The 26,610-nt window shown below is 43.6% G+C and overlaps 1 protein-coding gene across 2 annotated transcripts; it reads right to left on the bottom strand.

Annotated features, from left to right (window-relative positions):
* Positions 1-18,533: 18,533 nt before the first annotated feature.
* On the bottom strand, positions 18,534-26,354 carry dnpep (aspartyl aminopeptidase). 2 transcript variants are annotated; one of them, XM_030409809.1, is made up of 15 exons: positions 26,211-26,354; positions 25,669-25,759; positions 24,298-24,386; positions 24,025-24,138; positions 23,759-23,884; positions 23,530-23,654; positions 23,314-23,398; positions 23,077-23,184; positions 22,849-22,926; positions 20,865-20,945; positions 20,610-20,770; positions 20,478-20,517; positions 19,968-20,069; positions 19,464-19,631; positions 18,534-18,811 (listed from the first exon to the last, which is right to left on the bottom strand). In XM_030409809.1, the coding sequence occupies exons 1-15, from the start codon at positions 26,214-26,216 to the stop codon at positions 18,761-18,763; spliced, it is 1,425 nt and encodes a 474-aa protein (XP_030265669.1). In that variant the 5' UTR covers positions 26,217-26,354; the 3' UTR covers positions 18,534-18,760. The 2 variants fall into 2 exon arrangements, with proteins under 2 accessions (XP_030265669.1, XP_030265670.1); XM_030409810.1 differs by lacking the exon at positions 26,211-26,354 and adding an exon at positions 26,065-26,203.
* Between the last annotated feature and the right edge of the window lie 256 nt (positions 26,355-26,610).

Genomic DNA, 26,610 nt, shown 5'->3' with positions numbered 1-26,610 from the left:
ATTTCATCCATATTCTTTATGTTTCAGTTTGGATTGAGATGCATTAAGAGAGTCTCCTATGTCCCCTGGCATCTCTGACGCGCACTCTCCCTGTGCTTTGACGCGGTGCAGCCAGGCCCAAGTACTTCGTGTGAGGCAACGGGCATCAATCTCGCCTCAGTGCCATCCCCTGCTGGCAGCTCCTAACCACTTAGGACACCTCTGGAGGTCTCTTAAATATCTGGGAGAGTAGGAGTGATTCTTAGACTTAAGAAAGTTGATAAATAGCTTTTATTCTTAAGTTTGAGAGTAGGACTAAATTTCACAAATTCTCAGGACTTAAGTGTAAAATGGCACTCTAAGACGCTTGATAAATACGGCCCCTGGTCAGTTACATTTTTGAAATCCACAAATCCTCCCCTTAGTCTCAGGATGTTGCTCCACATGTGATCCTTAGAGAACAAATCCACTTGCATAATCCATAGTTTTAAGGAGTTCATCTGTCAGTTCATTAATATTGGTAACATCTGGGCACTTCAGTAACCAGCTGGGCATCGGCTTAGTCTCCATCTTGGCTAAGCACGAATCATGAACAGAACATCAAGATCAGAAGTTACACAAAGAAAAAGAAAATCCATATAAACACTTTAATTATGACATTGAATTCACTAAATACTTGTTTCTCAGTTAATCTCTGGGTTAGTGAGAACAGGAAAATTTGTGATGTCAGTTTGTTAGGGTGAGATGCAGAGAGTGGCACCTACAATGATATAGTCATTTCTGGAATGTCCAAGAGTGTTTGTGTTTACTCCTTGGATTACAATGCTCATTAAGAGGTCATCAGACTTATTTTAGACTTTTAAATAAAAATTTGGTCCTTCCAGCAGCTTTTGCTTTCAACAGCAAACCTGGTTTGCCTGTGGAAGATCAAAAGCAGACATCTAAACAACTGGCCTGTGGATGTGGTCTGCAGATCGTACCTGTCCTTAAGTAGGAACTCTATCTCTTCACTGCATTCACTGAGATGTAACCTGTTAATGACTTCAGGACAGCCAGGTTTTACACTCTGTGCAAGGGAAGAAATAAATCGCTCGACACAGGGGCTCTCTATTGTTAAAAGAGTTGTCAAACAACAATCAATGTGGTTGGCTAAGGTGTGCTTTGGCAGACGCAGATGATGCGTAGCTTGGGGAGTACACTAGCCTAACCAAACAGTGTGGCCTTCACGTATGAATCCAGGGCAGTAACAGTCAGAACATTGGGCCTCATTCACCAATATCTTCTTAAGAATCTTCTTAGATTCTTTCTTAAGTTGTTCTTAAGAGGTTTCTTAAGAAAACCCTACGTCAGATTCACCAACTCGTTCGTAAGCCTCAGAATTGTTCGCAGCTTGTGTTCTTACATTGATGAAAGCCGCAGGAGCAATATATATATGCCATTGTTTTGCGGGCCTTGGATGGAGAAATGCCACGTATAAATAGGGTGGGGGGGGGGGGGGGTTACTAATTGATGGCATGTTTCCAATTTACTTGATTTATCTTAAATCAATGGCACATTTAATTTATTTTAGAATTTAAATTCTTTGTAAATTACCAAAAATATGAAATAAATAAATAAATTAATAAATACGACTATGAATTATCACTGTAATATTGCATTTTATTGAGCTACACAAGAGAAGAAAACACAACCATGCCAACATTTCGGCACTGAAATGTGCGTAAGAGTACTCCTGAGTGTTCGTAGGATTTGTTCTTGCCTAAGAAAAAATCCCAGATAAGAAAAAATTCATGAATGCCACAATCTTCGTAAAGTCTTCGTAAGTGGGACTTTAGAACAAATTTGTTCGTAAGAACGGTTCATGAATGAGGCCCATTGTCTCTTAAAGTCAACCCTGTCTGAAATTTTGTGGAGGTAACAACCAGTGTTGCCAGATCGGATTGACAATTTCCAGCCCAATCAGATCTTAGAACCCGCCCAATCCACTAAAAACCAGCCCAAATCACGAAGTTGCCAGGGAGAAGCCGTTTCTCGCTGTTAGCAGAGAGAGAGAGAGAGAGAGAGAGAGAGAGAGAGAGAGAGAGAGAGAGAGAGAGAGAGAGAGACTCCTCGCCGTTAGCTGGGGGGTGGGGTTGGTGCTTTTCTGTTCTATCTAACTTGCTCCTCCGGCTCTCGTGATGGGCTCCTGCAGTTCAGAGTGCTGTTTTCACAGTATTAAAAACCTGCCAAATGTGGACAAAAGCAGCCCAAATTTTATTCACCCACCCAATGTATTTTTTTCCCGCCTGGCGTCAACAAAAGTAGCCCAATTGGGCAGAAAACCGCCCAATCTGGCAACACTGGTAACAACTAAGCACAAAACCTCTGTTCACAAGGCTGGTAGCACGCTGTGGCTCCATCTCCAGCTCTACTTCTCACTGAGGCTGAAATGCAAGGCAGTAACATCCAGATATAAACTTCTATGTATCACAGGGCTGGTGGCACACTGTGATTAATGTCAGGAGCATGTAATTGTTATACATTTTTGACAGCTTGACTAGAATGCAACAAATACAGGATATTCAAATGTTGAATTGAGATTCTTACAATTTCTACAGAGCGCCTTAAACTTGAATCAATAGCAGCAATAGCAAAGGTCTCAAAGTGGCAGCAGTTAATAACCTAAAAGATTTTGGTTAATCAAAAGAGTTTATACATTTGATTGATAAATCAATTCTCAGTACATTGCAAATGTTTGTAAGTTTACTACTCCTGTAGTAGACTAGTGTGCATGAATTTAAGGACTTTTGGCCAAAGAGTTCAAGATGTGAATCTCAAATTTTGCACTGGACAAATTATGCTGAAATGAAAATTTCACAACTTTGAATGATTGCCAACAATACACTGCCTCACACAGGGCACCATATGTAGTGTGTCGAGCAACATTGATGGGGAATTTATGGTTACATTTGTCTTTCAATAAAAAGTCAGGATTATCAGTGACAATTATTAGTTTTGGTAAACAATAAGATCCAATTTTTTATTAGATCACTAGTGTAAAGACTGGGGAATTCAGAGTCCATTTTGAAATCCACCATGAACGATTTCATCTGCTTGTCCCAACACTGCTCTAAATCTTTTAATCTGCTCTTAATTCCTGTGATGTGATCGTCATCTTCTTATCATCGTTTATTGATCTCATTCTTTTATTCATCTCTTTATTTGCATCACTTTTTTCTTCGTTTCTTTCTTTTTCTGGGATTTTGCCATTTTTTTCTCTTTTATTCTTTTTAATTGTGTTGACTCAGACTGACTGTGTTTGCTTTGACTGTTCAGTATTTATTTTGTTATGTTCTTGATTTGCTTGATTGTCAGAACACTTTGTAAACTCTGTGTTTAAAGCTGCTGTATAAATAAAGTATATTATAGTAAATGTCATGTATTAGTGTGAGGCCTCAGCTTTAAGTATCTCGCAGTACTTTCCGAGTTTTCTCAGGCTCTTTATTCAGCATCTGGTGAAAAGAAACCACAGCTGTTGTGTATCCAGTGAGCTCATATCACACTGTTCAGTCTGTATATATCTCAGTCTGTTACATTTCACTGCACAGATTTCACTGTTTGTCGTCCTGGAATCAAATGAGGGCAATGTTCAGTGGTGTTCTGAGGCGGCACAATCACTGACATCTTTTAAATCAGCAGGAAGTCTTTTATTAATGCTGCCACCACACTGTTTTTTTCAACATGTTTTTTCACATTACTCTTTATTTATTGTTTTATTTATACATGTCTGCTGTTATCGACCTCAAATCTGACATGTTTTAATCACGTTTCAACCTTGTAAAGCCCTTTTTAACTGTGAAAACTGCTGTATGAATAAAGTTTATTGTTATTATTATTATTATTACACAAACAGAACTCAGCACCATTGTCCTTCAACTAATGATGCAATTAACCGTCTCAAACAAATGGATGTCAGTGATGATTAATATTTACACACATTAATATATAACTGTGATGTTTTGATGCCGTCCATGTTGTTATTGGATTATTGTCTACTGATTCATCAGTTGTTCTGTTTATTGTGTGTTTTTGTTATTTGTGGTTTGTTGCATTTTCCCAAATGATGTAATGTGAATAGTTTGAGTGTGTTTGTGTGATGGAGGAGAGGTCTGTGGTTCTTCACCTGTCCTGACACATCTGTTATGTTTCATTCATCTCATCTAATCTCATGTGTTCTGATCCAATAACAAATCAATACATTCATACGTGTTGAAGAAACAGGTTTGCTGAAGTTGTGCTGTTGTACTGACTACTTTAACTGTGTGGCAGCTCTTGCTGTTTACTGCAGCAAAGGATTTTGACTTTAAACAGTGGAGGCGACGTCATCAGATACTCGTCATGCTTTCCTTACTGGTTCTGACTCCAGGCTTGAACTCACAACCTCAGAACTTCATAGAACTTCTTCAGCTCACTGAGCCATCGAGTCGGCATCTTGTCGGTTCTGTGTGGACTATTTGGTCTCCTGCTTTTCGGTCAGTCGCCTGCTGTTGGACTTTAAAACTGGTCTGTAATAAGTGGAGCCACCGATTCAGACAGAGAAAGACTTTTCTCACAGCTGTTTAGTTTCAAGGACAAGATTCAAATCCAACAAACGTCCTGAAAATACAGCCGGACTTCAACAGCCACAAAACACAGAGAAACACAATGATTGTCATTAAAATGTGTTTTCTTCTCATATAATAATCAGACAGAAATGAAGAGATGTTGTGCAGTTTTTGACTCTGTCACTATGGACATGATGATCCTGTACAGACTCAACTGTTTAGCACTGACAATGTTTCTGTGACAGGAGGAGACTCTGCACACTAAACACCACACAGACACACTGAGGAACCTGAACTGAACCTGAAGAACCCAAATCCAGGATAAAGAGGTTCAGTGAATGTGGTGTTGAAGGTGTGGAGGTGCATCAGTGAGTCAGAGGAGACTCTGTAGAAGGACAGAGTGCCAGCAGGACAGTCCACATACACTGCTACCCTACCAGAGGAGGATGAGGAGGAGGAGGAGATGAGTGTTTGTCTGTTATTGTGCCAGACAAAGAAACAACCACCAACAGAGCACCACAGACTCCAGGACTGATCATTCCCTCCAAACTCACAGTCTGTACTGTCTCCTCTCCTTCTGATTCTTCTGTAACTCACTGATATAGAAACAGTTCCTCTCCACTCGACCTCCCAGTAACAGCGACCAGTCAGACCAGTTCTACACAGCAGCTGAGGATACATAGAGGACTCAAACCTCTCTGGATGATCAGGATATGACTGATCCTCCTTCATACTTGTCATCTTCCTGTTGTTGTCAGACAGTTTGATCGTTCTGCTGACTGTGTTTGTGTCGACTGTGAGCTCACAGGAATCTGATGGAGAGAAAAAGACACAACAAAGCTGCAGTTATTAATGTGTCATCAGTGTGATGATGACACATGAGTGATGTCACAGTGTTTTCATGAATGAAAGTAAAAAGACACTCACACTTCCTCAGACCTGGTGTCAACCATCGGACTCCAGCAGGCTCCACCCTGAAAGGAGGAGGGGGGACAGAGCAGCACATCCTCTTTCAGCATGCAAACATGGACATGACATGACTCTCATACACAGAAACACAATCTGTCCATCAGGCTGCTTCTCCCTGAAGAGTGAAGAGGATTTTTCCTCCTACGCCCTTTTTTTGGCAGTTTTCATGCCCGCACCGTTGAGCACATACAAACTAAAAACACATCAAAACGTGCGGCTCGATTGGATTCGCACTGCTATTATTTTTCTCTCCAGAATATTAATTCTGGAGAGACTTACATCGCGAAAAACTGCGATAAATTTCCCATAAATAATGAATGGGACGAGGTCTAAAAAGTTGCAAATCTGCGATGTTTTTCAAACATCTCCTGCTCCGGCATACGTTCACCTAGAAACACCATTCCAACTTTAAAATGTAGGTATAGGTCCTGTGTATTTGAGTTGTATTTTAACTTCTTTCCTACGATGTGTAGTTTTTGAACTGTGATCCTTGAATGCTGGGAGTGATTTTGAAAAAATTCAGGGTTTTCAATGATTGTGTATGGCGGAATGTTCGTGCAGCAGAGTGGAGGGGGCCAACTGACAGAGTGAGCGAGACTCAAAATTATCTCATAAATGTTCTCTTTCTGTGACGATCCCGGCCACAAATCATGCTCAAAAACAATGACATCTACTTTATCTGTAGGATTCACGGTTTTGGATTTATCTGCCGCTAACCGACAAGAGTACCTCTCAACTAGTCCACTCACTCCAATGTAAATCGGGGGGAGGATTTTCAAAACTGCACCCTTTCTTAACTCGCTCCTATTACCACATTTCTGAAGCTAGGACCACAAAATTTAATGAGTGTGCTCTTTAAGGCCTTTCTAGCTTGATCGTGAAACATTTTTGCCGATATCACATATGATTTTGACCAAATACCACTAATTTGACGTCCTAGATGTGAGGTAGAAATTGCTCTCAAGTCAGCTGTCGCAGGCACCGTTGCTACGGACCCTTGCCAACTGTCACCTAGCAACCGAGATCAGCTGAGAGACAGAGAACTGAGAGACAGAGAACGTGAAGAGACAGTGAAGAGGATTTTCGAAACATATACACACACACAGACAGACACACAGAACCACAGACACAGAACCACGGATGCAGAACCACAGACAGACACACACACACACACACATAGACACACAACCACAGACACACTAGGAACACAAACACACAAACACACAACCACAGCCAGACACTCACAGACAGACACACACAAAATTTGTGTTAAAAAGCACTTTTCTACACAAATGTAAGCTCTCTCTCTCTGTCTCACTGTCTGTTACTCAAGCACTTTCCAACACAAGTTTAAGCTCTCTCTCTCTCTCTCTCTCTCTCTCTCTCTCTCTCTCTCCCCCTCTCTCTCTCTCTCTCTTCTCTGTCTTTCTCTGTAGCCTCTCTCTATTTTTCTATAATACAACTTTTGGCACTTAATTTCTACCTCACCTTTGAGCGCATCCAGACAAATTATAGATTAAAACGTGCGTCTCAGTCACACGTTTGATGTGCTTCTACTCTTCTTCATAGACATGAATGAGACCAGGTGAAAAGATTGAAAAAAATAATTCAAAGGTCGACATCTCTGGCATACGTTGACCGAGACACACCATTCAAACTTTAAAATGTAGATACAAGTCCAAATTATCAGCGTAGGATTCAACTTTTGCTTTAGCTTTCATAGTTTTTTCGTCACGGGGCAAAGGGCACAGCCCACTCTCGCGATTTCCCGGCGGGGAATTGTCTAGTTTTTTTGAATGTTGTTGCTGTTTCCTCTGGGCGACCTTACGGTTGCTGTTTGAACCAATGTCAACTTGTGACCATGTTTCTATATTATAGGACTTCTGGATTTGGACGTCAGAACTTTTGAGATCTCTGCCACAAAACCAAGTGACAGAGACTCCCAGACTGTTTCCCTCCATAACCTCACAAGTGTCACTGAAGCTGTTTGTGATAGAAACAGCTTCATGGTTTCATGTGTTGACATGTTCATGTTACTATAGTTTGGTGCTGGATTGATATGTGATGTATATTACAGCAGTAATAGTTACTGTGAGGAGAACTTCATGTTTGATGCCATTAAAAGCAGAAACAATGACAGAAAATGAGTCTTAGTTTGAAATCTGCTGTGGTGAACATGATGTGTCCAGAAGTGACTTCTGACTATGAAGCCAAGAATCTGTCTTTCTGTCTGTCTGTCTGTGGTTCACATGTCTCCAGAACCGTTCATCCAATCTACGTTATACTTGGCAGGTTTTTTGCTGAGGACTCAAAGAAGTGCAGTGTTTAATTTGAATTCAATAGTAGAATGTTTTAAGGCCGCAACAGCTCCTCGTTTAAATCGATTATTGAAACACTTGCAGGCCAGTTTCATGGTGGATTAGCTGGTTTACGTTACGATGCAGCCGCTTTGACGCGGAGCGAGCTGCTTCACTTCACAGTCAAAGACGTAGACGAAGATACATCAGGAAAACACATTCAGTGCAGCAGTTCTGGTTTCCTGCGGTGGGAGCAGTAAGCCAACCAATGGCGCCTCGCATAGCTCAAGTGATGAAACAGGAAGCAAGTAGGAGTTTCACCGTCTCCTTTCTGAATCGGCTCTGTGACACATTTGCAACATAGCGGAGGCCACGGAGGCAACAGAAACTACAAACGTTAGAGAAGAGAAAAGTGTACGAGCCAAGTCATCAAAAGTGTGGCAGCACTTTATATTAAAGTGTTGTAAAAAAACAGCTCTAAGATGTGCAGAGCTGATCTCACATGGCCTGGTAGCACCATGTCACTGAAACCTTAAGAGAAAGCAGGTTGGAGCCACTACGGGTGAAGGAGACTCAGCACGGTGACTTAGTAAAGGTTTCATAGCCAGAAGCTGTCTCCACTGATCCGTAGTGTCTGCCCCTTTAGTCACTTATTGTTCAGTGTTTTAATGAGCAGCAGGATTTGTTTGTTGGACAGGCTGACTGACAAAAGTTTGGACAGGATGAACTTTTGGACCTGATCCACTTCATCCATTAGTAAACCTGTTGTTCCTGCAAACACAAGATTAGGGCCCGGCTACATTACAGGTTTCAATTTAACAACCAACGTTTAAGACAGAAACAGCTTCCGTCTGTGCTCTCAGGTCTGTGATGGATCAGTCTCGCCCCCTGGTGGGTAATTAGCTTAAGTACGCTCAGAGACACGGAGTACATCAGAGGAGGTTTTAGAATATTTCATGTCGTAGTCAGAGATCGTCTGAAGTTAAGTATTTATTTCTTCACATAGAAACTTGAGCACATCTGTTCAGTTAAAAAATATATTACATGTCCTTTTTATTCTCAGTGCATGGCTCAGGCTGCATTCACAATGTACATGTATCTTTTTATTTCATTCTCTAATTTCAGAATGTCTTTATTGGCACGATGTGACACAAACATGTGGCCAAAGCAAGAAAAGAAGAAGAACATTGCAGTGTAAAGACTAGTATAGTAGATGAAAACACAACATAGATATAAGTATAACCAAAGCTGCCAATAACAGCACAACACTAAAGAATAAGTGTCATCACATATAAGATGGACAACTGTCAGCTGACTGTCACTCACTGTCCCTCAGTTTGTGGCAGCAGAACATAGACTGCTGCTGGATCACAGCTCTTTGGGTTCTCCCCTAGCAGGACTGTTCATGTTTCTTCATCTACTGGCTCAACAAAGCCATTGTAACCTATAACATGTTTAACATGTGTTTCTCTAATCTGTCTCTACTTCTCACATGTTGTGAGGAAGTGCTGCTCTGTTGTTGTTGTGTTTTATTGTACAGGCCTGATCTGTATTTGATCTTTACATCAGCAGATATCAACTAAAACAACAAGACGTATACCGAGTTCACTGAGCTTCATGTGAATTGTACTACTATGCAAACTGATATTATATAATATTGTGTCCGTCACTTGACAAAGAAACAAGTCAACATGGTAACTACGTTGTGAGGAAGGACGCTCCATGACACCACAGCCAGCAGCTGTTCTGACTGATGGTATCCTCAGTATGCTGCTAACACACATGAGGCCACTATCAATGGTGGAGGATGAAGACGTGCTATGTGCACTTTAGAAAACAAACTACATTTTACTTTTGCATTCTTCATGTAACAAACATTTTAGAGGTGTGAATCTTCGGCGGCCTCACGATTCCATTACGATTCAGCTGTCAACGATTCTCGATGCATCTCAGTGTTCGTCATCCTCAATGATCTATATCACTGCACACAGCTACCGTTCATCATTTACTCTGCTGCACACACCTCTCTCAGAGTTGGACAGCAGAGTCGACAGCAGCTCCTCGATCAATCGATTGACCAACCGATCGATCTATACCCACACCTGCTCTACCAACAGAGCTAAATGCCCTATGTTTTATTCTTTTTGATAAAGAATTAATTCAGCACCACTGAGCCCATCTTAAAATAATCTATGCACTGCTGCTGTTATGGTAATGTGACGGCAATTTTCCACCTCGTGTCATCTAACGTTGTTACTATTTTATATCTCTGTTCACTTTAAACTGATGCCACAGACAGTTGTTACTGTATGTAAATTGTTTCACACTGAGGCACAAATACACTGTCAGTGATGATCTAGAATTAAATTACTCCAGTGTTGATAAAGATCCATGTCAGAACAATTTTAAGTTCAAAGTCAAGCACTTTGGCAGAAACACTGAGTTTCTGTGACATTCAGTGATTAAATTAATATATGTGTCACAGAAATCTTTTGAATTTGAGGTTCAGTACTTTCTGATCAGACATCTGACACAGAGGGTCTATTGTTATTATTAATATCGTAACACAGCAGTGATGTGGTGGAAGTTAGATTTTATGTTAATATTATGATAATCCTCTGCAATCAGTGCGGAGTGTGAAGTAGTTTGGATGAATGATTCATCAAGCAGCAAAATCAGAGGCCAATAAATCAGACAGGAACATTTTGAACAGGCAATAAACTAGTCTGAAAAAAGAGGTGCAACTTTAGTGTTTGTGCCAAGACTCTCCTGGTCACTGAGCTTCATCTCTTCTTCTTATCTTCCTCGCTTCACTTGTAATTCTTGGCTTAGTACCATGCTGCCTTTCTCCTGAACTGAAATGAACAACTGGAGGTTGAGTAAACAAAGCAGACCTCCTGATACCGAACCATCTACAATCGACATACACAGTCTCACATAAGCCCCATTCTCACTTCCGTTTGCATGCGAGGATCCTGCACCAATTCTCCGCACCCTCCTCTGTGTGAAAGTTTCAGACGCGGAGATGGGGGAAATTTCGCTCCGGCACTGATCGCCTCCGGAGGTAGTATCAGGGCTGCATTACTGGTAAGGCGTCCCAGTGTGAACGTATAATCTGGAGGCGTGGAGCGAGGGCATGTCGGTCTGACAGTCTGATAATAACACAGGTCCTTCACTCAAATAAATACAGAGAAATGTCCCACAAAGCAACGTTACAGGACCAAACAAAAGTAACATAGTAACTGTAACTGTTGTTGGCAACTTATATGAGGAAAAAAATACCAAAGTTGTACGTGGAGAAGAGTCTGTCCTCCTGCCTGTCCTACCGACTTTTCGTCACATTTCTGCCCGAAAAACAGCGCCTGTCACCGGCAAAAAACTTTAACTCACTGAGTGTTTGTGATGATGAATAAATCGCCGTAAACGTCAGACCTCGTGGCTGACACTTAAAGGAACTTTACCATGGAAAACAGCCTCCGTCCCCAAGAGTAACTTCATCACTTTCCAGGATGTTTGGTGGGTCAGGATCTCAATCACAATACATTATAAATGCAACCATATGATTATATGCTGTCCACAGTTTTAGATCGACAGGGGAACACCTGAGAAACACAGACGTCATCAACATGACGTGTACCATCATGCCTCTTTAGGAGCCACAGCGCCGGCTTTCTGTGTGAATTACGCGGCGGTACGGCAGAGATGCTTCGCTCTGTGTGAATCACCATCGGCGGAGAATTGGCGAACCACCGCTCTGGAGATAATGTGCAGACACTGTGTAAAAAGGGCTACTGATTGTCTGTGGCTGCAACAGGACTCTTCATACCTGAGACTTTCCAGTCTCCAGCCCTGGATCCTTCAGTCGAGCAGACAGCTGCTTCACTCCTGATTCTCCTGGATGATTGTAGCTCAGGTCCAGCTCTCTCAAATGGGAGGGGTTGGAGTCCAGAGCTGAGGCCAGAGAAGTAAAGCCTTCCTCTGTGATCAGACAGCCGGACAGCCTGCAGACACACAAAACAACACACATCAGCTGAAGGTCCTGATAATTCAGCTCACATCTGTGTTCATGGGTTTAATGTTTATTATATTCATCATCTTAGTTTTCAGTAATTAATTAATCAGCACTAAACACATAGTTCAGCATAACTGACGCTGATGGAAATGCCATTTGGTCATGAACCAACATATCGTATAGATGAAAATGATGACCTGATGATGGCATCAGATGAAAAGTCAGAGGATCATCAAAGTAATGAGTTCATCCTGAGGAGAGCATGAATGTCTGAACCAAACCTCATGACAATCCATCCAGTGATTGTTGAGATCAGTAAATCGGGACCAAAGTGCAGAATAGACTGACGGACCCACATTTTATATAAAAATGCATTCATGCTTCCATCAGAATGTAATGTAATTATCTGGTGATCTTCTGACATATGAGATATAATTTTTCATTTGTCTTTTTTTACCCTGTCTGGTTTAGACCTGCTCCAATTGTACAATTACATGAAATAATGAAATAAAATAATGAATCCTTACCTGAGAGTTTCAAGGACACAGTGTGGACTCTTCAGTCCAGGTAACAGTAGCTTCACTCCTGAATCCTGCAGGTTGTTGTTACTCAGGTCCAGCTCTCTCAGACTAGAGGACTGGGAGCTGAGAACTGAGGACAGAGCTTCACAGCTTCTCTCTGAGAGGTTACAGCCACTCAATCTGGATAAAGAATAATGAGAAGAACAAGAAAATATTATTTCTGTTTGGGTCAATAACAGCACATTTACTGCATTCTGAAAAAACTTCTCCACACTTACAGAGCTTTCTTGGAGGCTTTGACCACTGGCAGCAGCCTCAGAAGAGCCTCCTCTGAAGCAGAATATTTCTTCAGGTCAAACACATCCAGATCTTTTTCTGATGACAGTAAGATGAAGACCAGAGCTGACCACTGAGCAGGAGACAGTTTATCTGTGGAGAGACTTCCTGAACTCAGGTACTGTTGGATCTCCTCCACTAGAGAACGATCGTTCAGTTCATTCAGACAGTGGAACAGATTGATGCTTCTCTCTGGAGACAGATTCTCACTGATCTTCTTCTTCATGTACTCGACTGTTTCCTGATTGGTTTTTGAGCTTCTACCTGTCTGTGTCTGCAGACCTCGGAGGAGAGTCTGATTGGTCTGCAGTGAAAGACCCAGGAGGAAGCGGAGGAACAAGTCCAGGTGTCCATTTGGACTCTGTAAGGCCTGGTCCACAGCACTCTGGTAGAGACGTGTCTCTGCAGATTGACGGTCTGTTGTTTGTTCCTTTGCCAGCAGATTGACTCCAGAGTTGATGAACGTCAGATGGACATGAAGAGCAGCCAGAAACTCCTGAATACTCAGATGGACGAAGCAGAACACCTTGTCCTGGTACAGTCCACTCTCCTCTTTAAAGATCTGTGTGAACACTCCTGAGTACACTGAGGCTGCTCTGATATCGATGCCACACTCTGTCAGGTCTGATTCATAGAAGATCAGGTGTCCTTTCTGCAGCTGATCAAAAGCCAGTTTTCCCAGAGACTCAATCATCTTCCTGCTCTCTGGAGTCCAGTGTGGATCTCCCTCAGCTCCTCCATCATACTTGACCTTCTTCACTTTGGACTGAACCACCAGGAAGTGGATGTACATCTCAGTCAGGGTCTTGGGCAGCTCTCCTCCCTCTCTGGTCTTCAACACATCCTCCAGAACTGTAGCAGTGATCCAGCAGAAGACTGGGATGTGGCACATGATGTGGAGGCTTCGTGATGTCTTGATGTGGGAGATGATTCTGCTGGCCTGCTCCTCATCTCTGAATCTCTTCCTGAAGTACTCCTCCTTCTGTGGGTCAGTGAACCCTCTGACCTCTGTCACCATGTCAACACACCCAGGAGGGATCTGATTGGCTGCTGCAGGTCGTGTGGTTATCCAGAGGCGAGCAGAGGGAAGCAGGTTTCCCCTGATGAGGTTTGTCAGCAGCACATCCACTGAGGTGGACTCTGTAACATCAGTCAGGATTTAGTGTTGTGGAAGTCCAGAGGAAGTCGACACTCATCCAGACCGTCAAAGATGAACACAACCTGGAACTCTTCAAACCTGCAGATTTCTTTGGTTTCAGTGAAGAAGTGATGAACAAGTTCCACCAAGCTGAACTTTTTCTCTTTCAGCACATTCAGCTCTCTGAAAGTGAATGGAAATGTGAACTGTATGTCCTGGTTGGCTTTGTCTTCAGCCCAGTCCAGAGTGAACTTCTGTGTTAAGACTGTTTTCCCGATGCCAGCCACTCCCTTTGTCATCACTGTTCTGATTGGTTCGTCTCTTCCAGGTGAGGCTTTAAAGATGTCTTCTTGTCTGACCGTTGTTTCTGGTCTGTGTGGTTTCCTGGATGCTGTTTCAATCTGTCTGACCTCATGTTCATCATTGACCTCTGCAGTCCCTCCCTCTGTGATGTAGAGCTCTGTGTAGATCTGATTCAGAAGGGTTGGGTTTCCTGCTTTAGCGATCCCCTCAAACACACACTGGAACTTCTTCTGAAGGTTAGATTTAAGTTTACGCTGACAAACTGCAGAATGACTTCTAATAAACACACAACAAACAAGTTCATGAAGTTATTTATAAAGACAATAACACAATTTCCTTCTTGTAAAGATTGTATATATAAACAGATTCATCATCATCAGATTTCAGTAAACGTCTCATTGATCCATCATGTTAAATCTTTAGAGAAATCCTCTTACTGCTCTGCAGACAGTCAGCCAGCTCCTCCTGCTTCATTCTCCTCAGGAAGTGAAGTGTGATCTTCAGAAATGCCTCTCTGCTGCTCCTCCTCTGCTCTTCATCCTCACCGTCCAACACCTCCTCATCCTCCCTCTGACTCTCTGAGCATTCTGGGTAATCTGAACTCAGAGCCTTCTGGACCTTCTTCAGCTCATTCTTCACAAAAGTCACAATGTTCTCCTCCAGCAGCTGAAACAGAATATTATGTGAATGACAACATTTAACATCATGGAGCCAAACATCAGATCCATGTTGGACAGATTCACCACTGGTCTGTAAAGTGCAGCATGGAGATTATTGTGAACAGACTGGATGTAAAAGTAGTTGTTGTTCATGTACAGACCATAAATATGGAGTCCAGGTGTGTCTGATGCTGCTGGACAGACGGACCTCTGGGAACCTCTGAGCTCTCCTGGTCGACTCTGTGGAGGAATCATGAAGAATCAGTCACATTGTGTCTGTCCACTCAGAGACAAACACAAGCTGAAGGTCATGTGGAAGAAGCCCCACATCCCTGTTGTAATAAACGGGGAGGAGATGGAGATGCTTGACACCTCCATGTTCTGTTGGGTTGCAACTGAATAACAAGCTGAACTGGTCAGACAACACTGAAGCCTTCAACAGGAAAGGACAGAGCAGACTGTTCTTTCTGAGGAGGCTCAGGTCCATCAATGTTTGCACTAGTCTGCTCTGGTAGTTCTACCAGTCTGTGGTCCAGTGTCATCTGTGTTGTGGTGAGCTGGGTAGGTGGCATCATCAGCTGTGGTAAAAACAAACTGAATAAGCTGGACAGGAACGCCAGCTCTGTGATGGGGATGGAACAGGACAGTCTGGAGGCCGTGACAGAGAACGAGAGGTAACCTGAAAGCTATTGTGGATAATCCCTCTGTCCTTTCTATGCCGGCCTGAGGTGGTTCAGGAGTTCGAGTCCGACTTGTAAGGAACTTGTATTACACAGGAAATGCAGTAAAGGTACTGCATTTCCTGTGTAATACTTGAAGTGAAATCCCAAAAATCAAAAAGGCAGGCAGATAATCCAAAAGGTAAAGCAGTCAAAATAAAAAAACATCCACAAGTGTAAGACTAAATGACAAAGGTGAGACACAAGTACAAAACAGCATCAGAGTACACGTGAGACTTGCAGGAAACATAGGAGCAAACAGACACACCAGAGAACAGTGAGGAGAACACTGGCTTCATGGTGCGTTCCTGTGGAAGTCGGAGGTCAGTATACACAAATTTAAATCTAAAAGCTTCCCAGTGGATCTGATCGGAAAAACATGGACGCTCGCTGTGAAGAGGTGTTTGAATGGAAAGTCTGTGAACTTCAGATGAACTACAGCAGCTGATTTCAGAGTTGAAGACACTTTAAGAAAAGACAGGAGGAGTCGGCTGCTAACACATACTGTCAAAGACTGAGACTGAGCTCAGATCAACTGAATCAAAGTGAGAATAACAACTACAAACTGTTTTAACTGCACGTTTCACAAACAAACACTACATGAAGTCAAACATGATGAAAAGGTTAAAAGTAATTTTTCACTTCGTGCACCGTCGTCCTGCTGTGATGAACTCATGGGACACAGAAAAAGAGCGGGAAAACAAACAAAGGCAGGACATTGAACTTGTTTTGCCTGCGAACAATTTCATTGAGATTTTCTGACAAATGGCAACGACTGACATGTCTCAACTTCTGTGGTCACATGACTGAAAACCAGACTTGATTACTTGATGGAGGAACATAGTGGAGTCACAATTATCCTTTGTTAGCAGCTAGCATCTGTTAGCCTGAATAAAATCACTATATAACACTCAACCCGTCATCAGACAAATGTTGAACTGGACTGAAGACATGAAGACTGGTTCTACTGGGCAGCTTTCACATGTGAGAATATAAATGTACTAAAGAAGAATGATGCTGAAAAAAACACGTTTAAACAAATTTCTTTGAATGAATAACATAAAATCAATCAGTCACATATTAATGTTATTAACAGCTCACCTCTTTACAGCAGGAACTGGTTGTTCTTTAAAATCCATGTCACGATCATTTGACCAGTCACTCTTGAAGGACACACAGCTGGGCCCAGGTCCAGGTCCAGGTCCAGGTCCAGGTCCAGGTCCAGGTCCAGGTCCAGGTTCAGGTCCAGGTTCAGGTCCAGGTCCAGGTCCAGGTTCAGGTCCAGGCTCAGGTCCAGGTCCAGGTCCAGGTCCAGGTCCAGTGGTTTTAGAGGGAGGGCCTCCCTCCTCTCTGTCCTCACACTGATTCATGCTGCTCAACTCACACACACTTTCATCTGGAGAGGAAACACAAATCATTCATCTGCACATCAACTGAAATCAGCCTTTGGGTCAGAAACACTCTTGAAGGACAAAATGTCTGAAAGTCGACTTCCTCTTCTAACATTTAAACTCAGAGCACATTATTCCACAACTCACTGACTCTATTAATACATATTTCACTAAATGGCTGCTACAGGACATCAAACCAAAACTAAATCATGTCATTAAATCATTTGTATTCTGTTTTTTACTGTTCTCTACTAATAAAGTCGCTCACAGCAGTGACGTGAAATCTGGAGACAAATGTGAAAATGTCTTCTGACAGAAAAGAGACAGTGGACTGATCCAGGACCTGTCTTCACTGACCTGCAGGAAGGAACGTGATGTCATCAGTGTGAGGTTTATTTCAAAATAAAAGACTTTTGTCACAGTAACACCAGTGACTCCAGAGGACGATCTCTCATTATATGTTTTATAATATTTATTTCTAAGTAAACATTATCACATTTTAAAGGGTATAAAAACAGTCCCTGTCCTTCTGTACATGACTGTGGAGACTTTCTGTGGAGCTTGGAGTGTTAAATAACTGATTAAACACAAATACTGACAAGTTGATTTAACCAAGAGGCAGAAATTGTTCTAATAACCTGTTGTGTTATCATAAAATATGACAGTCTCAGGTGTGTTCAGGTGGGTTTTGTCTGTAGAGGCTATGACGTCTCTCACTGACGTCACGTCTCCTGCCAGAACATCAGCTGCTGGACTTGGATCAGTCCACTAGATGACGTCATGACGCTGTGGTGGAGTCAACACACACGTTTCTCTGATATCTTTTAATCTGAAAGAGTCAATCTGGTCATCTGTTGTTTATTTAAAACATTTATCTGCAAAGTAAAGATTAGAATCTCTTCCTCTGAGAAGTAATCAGGAGCAGAAGTACTCAAGTAACGTAACGGGCACTTTAAGTACTGACACTGAGAGCCGACGTGTTCCTGCTGACTGCTGCTCAGTGATGAAGTTATATTTGTATTAATTAAATAAAGCTTCAGACTCCTGGATGTCCTCTTACTGCCTCCTCATCAGTCCTGGACTGTAAATGGCGGATACTCTTAACAGCAGTTGTTTCTCCTCCGTCGTCGCGGTTTAAACTTAAAGGAGTTTGTCAAGAAATAAACGACCGAGCTTCAGTTTTTGTGCTGTTTCCGGTGTAACAATGAAAAGTAGAGCTTGTGTTAGCGAGTCGAACATGTCAGATTCATTACATTACCTTCAGCTGGAGGTTCAGACGGAGAAAACTATCTGCGACACAACTGTCAGAGAAAGTGAAAGTAAACTGAGAGGAGGAAACAGCCAGAGAGGCGTGTGACTGACTGGGAGTCTTCCTGTTAGACTGAGGGGGCTGCAGCACGACCCACAACCAGCTAACACATGCCGAATTTACAAGAAGGCCCAAATAATGAAGAATCAGTCACAAACAGCGTTTCAGGAGGTTTAAAGTGTCTCCTGACTCAAACACTCACTAAATGGAGAGATTTCATAAGGGAGTCTTCTCCTGCACATCAGCTTCACATGAGAAATGTTGCTTTGTTTGTCAGACAGACAGAGAAGAGACGAATGAACAGAACGACTCAGGAAAAACTTGTCAGTATTTTTATTTTCTAAACAATTTCAGTTCTTAAGAAAGATTAATAAGTGCTCGTGAGCCATGATGTGATTTGTTCTTTGGTGGCACAGCGACGACATCATTCAGTCATTTTCAACATCAACATGAGTCTCCATCGACACTTTTGCTGTTAACGTTCTTTATGAAGTGTTGAAAACGACGTGAGATCGTCTGTCTGATTTGTCGGGTTCTTGCAGCTCTAGTCGACGACCAGCGAGCTCCTCACTGTGGGGAACAACTCGAAGAATCCCTGCAGGAGGAAGCAGACAGGAAGAAAACATGGAGGACAGGGATGAAAAGAACGCGTAACTCATGGAGGAATTTACACCGAGAGAGCCGAGTTTTGTTAATTAAGTTTTAATCTCGAGTTCTCTGTCATTTTCGGCCTCGCTGTGTCAGAACAATGGGATGGTGTGAAACAAGTCGCAGTAAGTGACTCACAGCACCCACGTTAGAAACCCGACAGGTGACACGCTTCATTCTGTGGTCGAGGTCAGAAACTCAACAGGCTGCAGAGAGTCAGGAAAACTATCAGTTCTGAGCTGCAGTTATGATCGCTTGTAATAAGTTTTAGACCATGCTGAACGTTACCAATCTGAAGGTTTACGTTCTAGGTTTGTTTCTAAAAAAGTGCGTCCAGGTCATTAAAACTAGTCTGCACCACTTAGAAGTCGTCATTTAAGATGCACAGATAATTGTTCATCATCATGTTGGATTTAACTGAATCAAATCCTGAAGTGCATCAAGATTCAACCACCACACGGTTTAAACGTACACAGTGAAAAGTGAAAAAGCTCCCTGACAAAAAAAAACTACATCTGCAAAACAAATATCAAAAATAGCTTTGATTTGTTTAAAACTCTTCTTTAAAAAAACTTCTGACGGTTCACAGACGGGGTTACCTTGAAGAGGGTGGTGCTCTGCAGGACGCTGGAGGTGCAGCACATCTCTCTGATGGAGTGCATGGAGAGCTGCGGCGCTCCGATGTCCAACACGGGGACGCCGAGGCGGGCGGCCAGGATCGGTCCGATGGTGGTTCCACACGGGCTGTCGTTACGGACCATCACGTCCTGCAGGAGGAGGAGGGACACGTCAGACTGTCCTGACGGTGGAACTGCTCCTTTAATCACTTACAGATCAGTGATTTCTCTGCTTGTTATCTGTCACTTTTCACTGACAACATGTGATATTTGATGATGATTCAGATATTTTCTCTGTGTGTTTTTGTCTCTTCTGCAGCTGGAAACAAAAACATGTTTCTAATCTTTTCACATGGATTCTTTTCTTTTCCTCGTCATGTCGACCTCGAGCACACATTGCTAGGAGACGTGTGTTTGACCGCCGAGGAGCCGCCGAGCAAACAATTAATCTGTTATCTCTCACACACACACACACACACACTGTACCTGCAGAGGCACTCCGACCTTGCTGGCCACCTCCCTGACGACGGAGGCGGTGACGGCGGTGGTGGCGTAGCGCTGGTTGCTGTTGAACTTGATCACTGGACCCTGAGAGGAGAATTATTCACATCATCACAAAACATTCTCTGATTTCTGTTCAATATTGATCCTTTCATTGATTAATGTTCATCACTCATCAGATTAAAGTCTGAACTTATTAATCTGTGTCGTCGAGAACCAAAAACACAAAGAACTCCCTCAAATAACAACAAACTGAGAAACCAGGCAGCTTTTTGTTTATCTGAAGATAAAACTAAAGATTATTTATTGCAAATCTTCACCGAATTATCAAAGTCAGTGTTGAGTGGACACACAAGAAACACAAGAAACTGACTGAAATCTTCTATATGACAGAGATCCTTATTAATAATTTGGTTTAATAACAGATTACAGAAAAACAGGTTTGAGTTTGTTTCGTCTTTTTAAAACGAAGAATAAATAAAGAAATGTGGTCACCTTGTGGAAAGCCGGTCGATGGTTCTCCTCGTGTTTCTCTCTGAGAAGAAAATCAACAGTTAATGTTAGAAATCATCAGAACCCTCACATTGATGACGTCACATCAGATATTGTGTGTCTGCTGACACTGACTGGTAGTTGGGGTGGATGGCGTGCGCCATGTCGGCGCTGATCATGAAGGAGCGCGGCGCCGCCTGTTGGAAGGCGGTGAGGTTGGCGGCGGAGGAGGCGAGGCGGCTGAGGATGAGCTCCGTCAGGTTGGACTGAGCTCCCTGAGCGCTCTCTGAGCCCACCTACAGAAACACAACACACAGAACATCGAGTCCAGTGTGTCTGCTACAGGATCGTTCAGTACCGACCGGTTCTGTTCACTCTCATCGGACTCACCTCCTCGTTGTCGTACAGAGTGATCATCCGTACGTTGGGATCTTTGGCCAGAGAGTCTCCAGAGCAGGAGTCCACCAGCGCCTGAGAGACGACAGTGAGACAGGAAGAGACGACAGTGAGACAGGAAGAGACGACAGTGAGACAGGAAGAGAGACGACGGTGAGACAGGAAGAGACGACAGTGAGACAGGAAGAGACGACAGTGAGACAGGAAGAGAGACGACAGTGAGACAGGAAGAGACGACAGTGAGACAGGAAGAGAGACGACAGTGAGACAGGAAGAGAGACGACAGTGTGACAGGAAGAGACGACAGTGAGACAGGAAGAGACGACAGTGAGACAGGAAGAGAGACGACAGTGAGACAGGAAGAGACGACAGTGAGACAGGAAGAGAGACGACAGTGAGACAGGAAGAGACGACAGTGAGACAGGAAGAGAGACGACAGTGAGACAGGAAGAGAGACGACAGTGAGACAGGAAGAGACGACAGTGAGACAGGAAGAGACGACAGTGAGACAGGAAGAGAGACGACAGTGAGACAGGAAGAGACGACAGTGAGACAGGAAGAGAGACGACAGTGAGACAGGAAGAGACGACAGTGAGACAGGAAGAGACGACAGTGAGACAGGAAGAGAGACGACAGTGAGACAGGAAGAGAAGACAGTGAGACAGGAAGAGACGACAGACAGACAGGAAGAGACGACAGTGAGACAGGAAGAGAGACGACAGTGAGACAGGAAGAGAGACGACAGTGAGACAGGAAGAGAGACGACAGTGAGACAGGAAGAGACGACAGTGAGACAGGAAGAGAGACGACAGTGAGACAGGAAAGAGACGACAGTGAGACAGGAAGAGACGACAGTGAGACAGGAAGAGAGACGACAGTGAGACAGGAAGAGAGACGACAGTGAGACAGGAAGAGAGACGACAGTGAGACAGGAAGAGAGACGACAGTGAGACAGGAAGAGACGACAGTGAGACAGAAAGAGACGACAGTGAGACAGGAAGAGACGACAGTGAGACAGGAAGAGAGACGACAGTGAGACAGGAAGAGAGACGACAGTGAGACAGGAAGAGAGACGACAGTGAGACAGGAAGAGAGACGACAGTGAGAGAGGAAGAGAGACGACAGTGAGACAGGAAGAGAGACGACAGTGAGACAGGAAGAGAGACGACAGTGAGACAGGAAGAGAGACGACAGTGAGACAGGAAGAGACGACAGTGAGACAGGAAGAGAGACGACAGTGAGACAGGAAGAGACGACAGTGAGACAGGAAGAGAGACGACAGTGAGACAGGAAGAGACGACAGTGAGAGAGGAAGAGAGACGACAGTGAGACAGGAAGAGAGACGACAGTGAGACAGGAAGAGAGACGACAGTGAGACAGGAAGAGACGACAGTGAGACAGGAAGAGACGACAGTGAGAGAGGAAGAGAGACGACAGTGAGACAGGAAGAGACGACAGTGAGACAGGAAGAGACGACAGTGAGACAGGAAGAGACACGACAGTGAGACAGGAAGAGAGACGACAGTGAGACAGGAAGAGAGACGACAGTGAGAGAGGAAGAGAGACGACAGTGAGACAGGAAGAGAGACGACAGTGAGACAGGAAGAGAGACGACAGTGAGACAGGAAGAGACGACAGTGAGACAGGAAGAGAGACGACAGTGAGACAGGAAGAGAGACGACAGTGAGACAGGAAGAGAGACGACAGTGAGACAGGAAGAGACGACAGTGAGACAGGAAGAGAGACGTGATCCAAAAAGTTTCATCTCATTTATAATTTTTTGTGCTCCGTGTTTTTTCAGTTTGAAGACTTTCAACTAACTGGGCATTACTTTTCACTTTCAGTCAGCAGAGAAGCTGACGGACATCCTCAAACATTCACGAAACACACTAAGACAGAGTAAAGACCCAGAAGAAGAAAGTGAGTCGTGTTGGAGGAAACAGACGGTCGCTGCTCTGACAGTGAAGGTGAAGCTGACCTGCAGGGCGCAGTAGCAGCTGTGGAGGTTATCCAGGCGAGGAGAGTAGATGAACTCCTCGTACACTCCACCCAGCGCCTGCACAGAGGACAGAAGACACCAGACACATGTTGTCAATCTACCGGAGGACAGAAGAAACGTATCGAGCAGTAAAACGTGATTTGCGTGATTCATGATCCGACACTCGACTGCTGTGACAGGAAGTCAGCGGTTGATGTTGGGACTCACCGCAGGCTGAGTGTCGGTCAGACACAGCTCAAAGTCCAGCAGAGCTTCAGGCTCGACACCGAGCTCTGAACACAGAACCTTCACCAGCGCCGGGTGGTGCTTCTCCGCCTGAGGAGGGAAAACACGACCGCTTTTATTCTGAAAGTCACTCGATTTGAAAACCTTTGTTGTTGTTTATAATTTACGCTGATATAAAACGTAACTGAGGCGTCAGATCATCAGATGTGTGTGTTTTACCGTGCTGGTGGCACAGCTGGCGTCTCCGGAGGACGCAGAGCCCGTCTCCAGCTCCTCCTGGACGGCGGTGGCGATGATCGGCACGCTGACACACAAACACAAACACACACATCAGTGTTGGTACAAGAAGTTGTATTTATGAACAAGATAAACACATTTTGTGTCTCTGAACTCGACATCTGGATCTGATATAGTTTGAGGTGTGGCGTCGCTCACAGGTGGTTCTCCTTGTTTGGGCCGAAGGAGTCGTTGATGTCTCTCTGCAGGTGGATGGCCAGGTGAGGGATCCTGAGCAGAGGCCGGGGCACGTGAACCAGCCGGTGAACCAGCCTGCTGTCGCTCTGCGGACACAGGAGGACGACACGGGAAATATCAAGGACAGGATTTGACATTAGCTGTTAAATCTGTAAATTATTAATCCGGACCCCAGCGGTCCTCCTGGTACCTTGACCATGACGCGGCCGGCGATGGTCAGGTCACGGTCGAACCAGGTGTTCCAGATGCCGCCGCCGTAACACTCCACGCCGACCTGCAGGCAGCCCTGCTTCGTCCTCTTCGACCTCGGCTTCACCTGAAACACACACACGTCCTCTCTCAGGTGATCTACGGCGACACGCAGACAGACGGCCGGACTCTGTCGGCTCTGTAGGGATGTAAAGAAACATGAAGAGGCTGACTGTGATGGACAGGTGGGAGAGGGCGGGCTCTCACCCTCAGGCAGGGGCTGTCTGTGTGCGCTCCAATCATGGAGAAGCCGTTTCCTGGCAGGTAGAGTCCGCCGACAGCGAAGGCGATGAGGCTGGAGAAGTTCCTGGTCACAAAGTACTGAAGAGAGAAGACGGGATGTAAATATTCAAGATCATCCAACAAAAGTATTCAAATATTCTCTTAAAGTTATGATTCTTTATGTTTCACAGCTTTAGAAAAGGAGGTGATATATCTTTTATTTTGAATTCCTCATCGTCAGTATGTAACAAGACCGACCTTGGTGGACGGCTTGATGTCCCACTGCTCCGTCTCCTTCAGCTCGATGAAGCCGGCCTCCAGCAGACGCCGCCGACATTCTTCAACCACTACGGACAAAAAACCAGAGACAGACTGAAGCTGGAGTCTCTCTGTGCACCACTGATGTTATTAGGTTTGGTAAAAGTCAGAGAGATTCTTCATCGGGAGCTGGAACTGACTCCAACAGGCAAGAAACTGAATTTAACCTGGTTTCCATTTTCACAGCTTTTCAGCAGCGACTGAAGACTTTTTGTGGAGTCGACTCCTCCGACTGTTCCATCTTATATCTGTATTTGTTCCACTTTAAAACACTTTCACTGCAGAAAACATCGTCTGATTGTTAATTATGTGGCTGTTAAACTGAAACGTCGAGTTGTTTTTCAATGTTTCTACTTTAACCACATTTAAGAAACAGTCATATAACTCGTTGGTTCATCCAAAGTATTTTTGTCTCCTTCAGTCGCAGCCGGAGGTCACAGTGCAAAGGTGAGAGACGTGATGAAATCTCTGCTCCATCTGCAGACTTTATCTTATCTCCGGCTCAAAGTCGTCTGATTATCCTGTGAACGCTGACACACGCACATTTCTTTGTCCTCATATTAAACTCCAAACAGCCGCAGGGTCGCTACGTCTTATCAAACACAACCTTTGTTTCTACGCTTCATCTCAAATAGTGAAAATTATAAAAGACGTGAGATTATTTTAGCAGAAGTTCAAAGAGTTTAAATGTTCTCACGACTTTAATGCAGCTTCCTGACAACATCACTGCTGCGCCTTCAATCAATCAGTACATGCTGATCACTTTTTACTCATTTATAATATATTTATGCCTCGTGTGTACATGTATATACATTAACATGCAGCACTCTGCTGTCCTGTTTTATTATTCTGCAGACTCTTAATTTATTATCGTATTATTATAATAATTACAGTTATTCTGTTTACTAATCAAACATTTCTGTACTGACGTGAGTGAACTTTTACATTCAACATGTTAAATCTCGACCTTTTGTGGGTTTTATAGGAATAAAGTGACTTTAAATATAATAAAAATGTACAAAAAAATGCACAGAAATGAAATTCAGAGGCTTGTTGAATGTTTACTTGCTTAATGTTTATTTTATTTTCACTCTTTATGTCCTGCATTTATATTTCTGACTGAGATTTCAGCGCATTTATAAAAATATCTCAAAGTATAATCAAACACATGTAATATCTCATGTATAAGGTGTATCTGACCACATGTTTTAACCTCACAAGCTGTTTTAAATGTCAGTGTTTGTGTCTTTACAGTGAATACAGGAACTATCCGGTGAATTAAAGGTTCAGTCCGCAGTGTTTCAGACTCACCGTGGTACGGAGACACTCCTCTGTTGACGAACTGCAGGAACTCCCTGGCTGCAGCCTGCACGGCCTCCTTGGAGCTCTTCATGATCACAGACTGAACACACAAGTCACAAACACTCAGAGTCAAAGAATCAAAGCTGCAGATTCACAGCAGAATGAGACAGCACAGCGAGCAGCTAGCTACCCGGCGAAGAGCTCAAACTTCGGACACTAACTGCGAGATTTCAGCTTTTTTACTTTTACGACTTCTCGATAAGACAGAGATGTGTACTAAACTTTTAACGACGGGCGACAGCAAAGTCATAAAATGACAATTACCCTCAAACTTTATTATAACCACGTCATAATCACGTAAAAGCCAGACCTGTCCGATAAAGGACGCACGGCTACTTAGCTAACCTTTGCTAGCTTAACCTGCACGGCACAACACGGGTCTTCTTCGCTGCTCTTCTTCTTCTTCTGCTGCCCAAAGTCAAAGCAGCTGTCGGTGCCGGAGCAACACCTTCACATACCGCAGCGGCTCTAATCATCTTTATGACACTTACCTGCATTAATCGGACTTTCTGATCAAACTCTGAACTCCGAACAGCGAACACAGATGACAGGAAGACAGCGAGCAGCTGACAGGAGCTGCTGTCACACACGGCGCCACAGCGACTCCCAGCGGCCAGGCGGTGTAACTACAACACCGTCAGTCACACAGGCCACAGACACTTTTAATTGATCTTAATCTGTTTTAATTATGAATATTCACGTCATTATTCCTTCTGATAAGTCTGAGTTAACTTTGCGGGGGTTTTGAGAGATAAGTAATGTTAGAGGATGATGTAAATAAATAAGTAAAAGGCGAGACAGAAAGAAAGAAAGAAAGAAAGAAAGAAAGAAACAGAGATTTATATGGTGGCAGCCAGTGTCAATATGTATGAAAGCACAGTTCTGCCAGTT

The sequence above is a fragment of the Sparus aurata genome, chromosome 24 (genome assembly GCF_900880675.1).
Source record: "Sparus aurata chromosome 24, fSpaAur1.1, whole genome shotgun sequence".
Lineage (NCBI taxonomy): Eukaryota > Metazoa > Chordata > Actinopteri > Spariformes > Sparidae > Sparus > Sparus aurata.
The sequence above is the reverse complement of the archived record's forward strand: the minus strand, read 5'-3'. Positions and strand labels throughout refer to the sequence as shown.